Here is a 5,602-nt window from a genome sequence, read left to right as displayed (position 1 = left end):
CTTGGAAGCCGATCGCTTAAAGTGGACGTACTTCTCTCGCACCTTTGGGGCCGCAAAATGTTTTTTCAGGGTCTTAAAAACTGATTTTAAGTGCAGGACCGGGGGTGAAAATTGTCTCGAGAGGTAAGGATCGATAGGTCTCTTGGCTCGACGCCGACGATGGAGAAATAAGTATTGCAGATTCTCCCATATTGCCGATGCGCTGATATCGTTTGCAGTCATACGCGTTACTCTATACTTTGCTCTGAAATCATCTTTGAAAACGCGATTTTCTCTAAAAAAAAAATTGGCGAAGTGAAAAATTGGTAAAATTGAAAATTTAGTGTTGATGTTTGGGCAGAGGGGATGTTTTAGGGCGTTTCGTGGGTTTTCCGAGGTCTCGGGGTGGCGGTGCAAGTTGGTCTCGCGGTTCAAACTCCTCTCACCCCTGCAGCCGATCAATGCGCGGACGGGTTTCACTTTCGCGGTGTTAAAGCGTGCACCATCGCGACCAATCGACGGCCCGTAAGGGTGAGTCCTCCCCAGGCCGATGAACCCGCGGTTCGAATTCTTCGAGGATGTTTTCCTAGCGAATCGATATAGGAAATGGGAAAAATGTCGAAGGAAAACCACCCTTCGAGACGAATCCAACGCTCTCTCCACAGCGAGGCCTTTCCTTTTGCGAACTGGGCGCAGAAATTTGAAAATAAATTTTGTGCTCGGAATTTTTCGGGGACGTTTTTCCAGCGAATCGATATGGAAAACGGGAGTAATGTCGAAGGGAAACCACCCTTCGAGACGAATCCAATGTTCGCTCCACTGCGAGGCACTCCCTGGCGAAGTGGAGGCAGAAATTTGAATTTTTGAAAATTGAAAATAATTTTCGCGGTTGGAATTTTTCTGGGATGTTTTTATAATGAATTGATATGGGAAATGGGAGGAATGCCGAAGGGGGAGCACCGTTCGAGATGAATTCAAAACTCGCTCCACTGCGAGGCCTTTTGCAAATTTGAACTTCTGAAAATTGAAAAAAAAAAAAAATTAAACAATTTTTTTTTAAAGAAATGATGAATTTTTATAAGGTTTACAAAGCCTTCCGGCTTCCCAAGGAATAATCACAGCATTTGACGAGACGGTGAATAGTTCGTCAGGAATGTCGAGAGGCGTCACGACGCGGCGCCGTTCGAAAAATGAATATTTAGATTTTATTTTCAAAGTCGCGGCATTTTAACATTCGCCGGCTCTTAAACGAGCGTACAATCGGACGAGCGACTAATGCGAATGTAAAATTGAATTTTCAGCGAAGAATGGAGGCCAGCGAATGGGATCACGCGACGTTGAGGGAGGAGGAATTCGAGCAGCATGCAGTTTATTTGGTACCGGACGTGTCGGTGTCGCCAAACGACACCAATCGTGCCGAGGCTTCCTTGCCGAGAAATCTGGTCCTGAAACCGTCCCAGGCGCTCAACGATGTACGTTCCTCCACGACAGAATCATTTCTCGAACCATCCTTGGTGAGAGTCGCGCCTAGAGGCACGTCTCGTAGTTTCCTGTCCGGAAATTTTCGGTTCCACTCTGGCCGAAAAAATGGCCAAATATGATAATAATGCTCAGCTCAAAAGCGAAAATTTCTCCCACGAAATAACGAGACGTGCCCGCTGCACAAACGACATTCAGCAAAATTGAGTAGATTTGCCATAACTCCACGTTAGATAATTAATTATATTCACACCTGACGGATAGTTCGGACGCCCAAATAATTCTATTTCTATGTTCCGCATAGACCGTATGCGAAATCGTACGTACGTATCCAGTTCTTAATCTCGAAAGTACATTAGTAGGATTACCGAGGAGTACGATGGAGTACCTTAGCTAGTGCATAGACCGAATCGCTCGACTGTTAATAAATAAGAGAACGTCGAATTTTAGGTGCTGGGAGTATGGAGCACGAGTTACATCCCGAAGGGAACGAGATTTGGTCCGTTGGTCGGACAAGTCTACACGAAGGACTCGGTGCCAGCGGATGCGAACCGGAAGTACTTTTGGAGGGTAAGGAAAAAGGAGAGACGTCCACTCGGAGACCGGAAACGTTCCCGGCCGATTATAGATGAGGCTCTCCTCTTCCCGAGTCGTTCGTTAACGCGCACGGCGAAGGGATTATGGCGTGTTTAATAAAAAGGAGAAAGAGGAAGAGAAGAGCCTCGGCAAAGAGAAACGGGTTTGAGCCGATCGTGCAGTCCATTAAGAAAAGCCGCCGAGTCATTGGCGACTCGTAACTCGGCGATTCGCTGCGGTGAATTTAATTGGCGATCGGTTTTGTAATCGGTCAGGATCGAAGGGATCGCTCGAGGGAGTCGAATCGAGGGACTCCGTACATATTTTTCTCATAGAGCCCCCCCTCGGTTTTCAGGTGTACAAGAACAACGAGCTGTTCTACTACATCGACGGCTACGACGTGCACAAGTCCAACTGGATGAGATACGTCAATCCGGCATACTCCTCCGAATCGCAGAACCTGATCGCGTGTCAGTATAAGGTGAGCGAAATCATTTAATGTCCCCCAAGGAAACTTGTCGCCATTTACATGATGACTGGAAATAAGGCGGGATCGAGTTAACCAGGATATTCCCTCGGCAGATGAACATCTACTTCTACACGATCAAGCCGATCCTGCCGAACCAAGAGCTGTTGGTGTGGTACTGCCGTGAATTCGCGGAGAGGCTGAATTATCCCCTAACCGGCGAGCTGATGCTGCAGCGAATAAGTAAGTGCAGCGCGCGGAGTCGTTGAAGGAAGCAACATTAAAAAAATCGACCGGTCGCAAAGAATTTGAACGAGTTTCCCTATCTTGCGACGTGTATTAACCGTGACTTGCCGCAAGCGGTGCCGCGATTATTAATGATTAAATCGCGGTGAGTCGTTTCCGTCCTTTGCGACCAGTGGGAAAGGGGGTAGGGCGAAGGATGTCGCGAAAAGTCGCTAACGAAGGACATCCTTCGATGTTTCCAGGGCAACAGGTGCAGCAGTCGGCGATCCCAGCGGAGATCCCGCCGACGATGGAGGTGTCCGCCCTGAAGGACTCCGGCATCTACGAGAGGCGCTCCCAGCTGACGCCGACCGACGCGTCGGTGAGGTCCGACGAGGGCTACCACTCGAACGGCTACCACGACGAGATCCTGACGCCTCCCGAGGAGAGCAGCGAGTCGGACTCGGAGAACAATTATGTGCTGGACTTCAGCAAGAATTCGAAGAGCGGGGTCGGGAGCCACCACGTGGGGGCGTTGGGAGGATCGGGAGGGATGATGGGCCCCCGTGAAAGCGCGCCCAGGCAGGACGCCTCGACGAAGAACGAGTACCGGAAGGTGAAGATCAAGATCACGAAGACGTACAACGCCTACGGGAAGGGTTTGGAGGGTTCGAAGGAGAAGGACGAGCCGTCCAGGGCTGTGACCCCGGAACTGCCCGGACCTCTTTCGCCGGGTCCGATGATCCCCAGGAAGATCGCGCCATCCTCGACCGAGGACGACATGCTGCCCGACGCGAAGCCCCTGAACGCGAAGCCCTTCTACGAGGCCGAGGCGAAGGCAATCGGGGGGCCCGTGGTCCTTCCCAGGCCGCCCTATCTAACCACCGCCTCCAGCAGCATCCTGGAGAACATCCTGCTGCGCGCCAACACGGACAGCAACAACAACACCAACCACTCCGGGCAGAACGCCGTGAACTCCACCATTGGGGACTCGGTGACGCCGCCGCCCTCGAGCCCCACCGAGATGGCCTACTCCTACAAGAAGTCTCACAGGTACGGGAACATCCTGCCCTGCAGTCCGGACTCCAGTTCGAGTCTGCCCATGCAGACGGAGGGTCCGACCAGCGGGACCAACCCCATCGGCAGGACGGCCACGCCGCCGCCTCGGCCGCCCGCCTCGACGGCCACCACGACGACGACCGCCTCCGTACTGCACCAGGGCCCGACGAGTCTGCACCCCGGGAACGTGCCTCGACCCTCGAGTCCCGTGGGCACCGTCCTGACCTCGAGCTGCGGTACCCCCCACGGGCCTCCTGGGATGCCGAAGAGGAAGTCGAAGAGTCCCTCGCCCTGCGCGACAAGCGTCCTGTATTCGAGCCCGGGAAGCGGGGGTAACGCCGTGGCCGTTCCCGGGGATACCGGAAGCTTGTACTTGAGCGGCAGCCCCGGGGTTTCGGCCATTTCGCCCATCCACTCGCCCACCGGGTATCCCTACAACCTGTACCACCAGAACGCGCCGCCGCTCTCCGTTAACACCACGTACTCGCCCACGCCGACCGGGAGCGTGTACGAGAGGGCCGACCGGGGTCGCGGCATCGACGCCCACCAGCTACCCACCTCGTCCACCATGCAGATCGGCGACGGCAACCAGGCCCTGGTCGCCGGGACGCATAATCTCCATCTGGGTGGACATCACCCTGGACTGAGCATCGCCAACTCCTCGCTGAATCCGCTGAACCGGTACTCCCCGGCTGGCTCGCTCTCTCCCGACGACCACGGATGCTCCCAGAGCGGCTCCCTCAGTCCCAACTCCCAGGGCTCCAGGGGGTACCGGTCGCTCCCCTACCCCCTGAAGAAGAAGGACGGCAAGATGCACTACGAGTGCAACGTCTGCTGCAAGACCTTCGGCCAGCTGTCCAACCTGAAGGTACACCTGAGGACCCACTCCGGGGAGAGGCCCTTCAAGTGCAACGTCTGCACCAAGAGCTTCACCCAGCTGGCGCACCTGCAGAAGCATCACCTGGTGCACACAGGTGAGGGCCTGACCATCTTTCGTTGACTATCTACCTGTAGAAAAAAAAAAATTCGAATATTAATTATCTGACTGGAATAAGTTCAGATACATTGTCATCGTCTCGCGGAAATGAATAATTCCGATCGATTTTCTCGAGTTTGAGTCAGATAAATTATTTCTCGGACTAACTAAATATTTCCTCGTCTCCTCTTTTCAACGTCATTTCTCAGACTTAGACGAGCGAATTCGATTTTCCAGGGGAGAAACCGCACCAGTGCGAGATCTGCAAGAAGAGGTTCAGCTCGACCTCGAACCTGAAGACCCACCTGCGACTGCACTCCGGACAAAAGCCCTACGCCTGCGACCTATGTCCCGCGAAGTTCACGCAATTCGTGCATCTAAAGCTGCACAAGAGGCTGCACACCAACGAGAGGCCGTACACTTGCCAGGGGTGCGATAAAAAGTACATAAGCGCGAGCGGTCTCAGGACCCACTGGAAGACGACGAGCTGCAGGCCGAACAACATCGAGGACGAGCTCGCCCTGGCCGCTGCGGTCGGCTCGCCCACCTACTACGAATACGGCCCCGAAATGAACGTCGGTGAGTGCAGCTCTCTGCCTCGCTCGGCGTTCGTCGAACCGATCGAGGGTCGCTCGCCGATCCAGCTAGGAATCTCGACTCCATTGCGCCCCGATTTTCCAGGCAACGTGCCCAAGGAGTGCGAGCTGGAGCACATGGAGAACTACGAGAGGCGTGCGGCCGCGCACGGGCCGCACTCCACCTCCCTGCACAACCTCGAGAATTCGGTTGGCCGGCCCTCGGTCATAGAGACGTCGCAGCCGCACATCATCGAGTGCACCTAA

General features: G+C 54.1%; 1 protein-coding gene across 1 annotated transcript; it reads left to right on the top strand.

The window, feature by feature from the left end:
- Positions 1-1,286: 1,286 nt before the first annotated feature.
- Positions 1,287-5,602, top strand: LOC105695419 (PR domain zinc finger protein 1). Its single transcript, XM_023435021.1, has 7 exons — positions 1,287-1,451; positions 1,909-2,028; positions 2,390-2,515; positions 2,617-2,743; positions 2,989-4,758; positions 4,998-5,339; positions 5,442-5,602. The coding sequence occupies exons 1-7, from the start codon at positions 1,287-1,289 to the stop codon at positions 5,600-5,602; spliced, it is 2,811 nt and encodes a 936-aa protein (XP_023290789.1).

The sequence above is a fragment of the Orussus abietinus genome, unplaced genomic scaffold (genome assembly GCF_000612105.2).
Source record: "Orussus abietinus isolate OABI.00-Male unplaced genomic scaffold, Oabi_2.0 scaffold68, whole genome shotgun sequence".
Taxonomy (NCBI): Eukaryota; Metazoa; Arthropoda; class Insecta; order Hymenoptera; family Orussidae; genus Orussus; species Orussus abietinus.
This window is presented reverse-complemented; position numbering and strand designations above follow the sequence as displayed.

Coding starts and splice junctions, on each gene's coding strand:
- LOC105695419 (XM_023435021.1), top strand. CDS start 1,287: ATGGAGGCCAGCGAATGGGATCACGCGACGTTGAGGGAGGAGGAATTC. Junction 2,029..2,389: donor ACCGGAAGTACTTTTGGAGG/GTAAGGAAAAAG, acceptor CTCGGTTTTCAG/GTGTACAAGAACAACGAGCT. Junction 2,516..2,616: donor TGATCGCGTGTCAGTATAAG/GTGAGCGAAATC, acceptor TTCCCTCGGCAG/ATGAACATCTACTTCTACAC.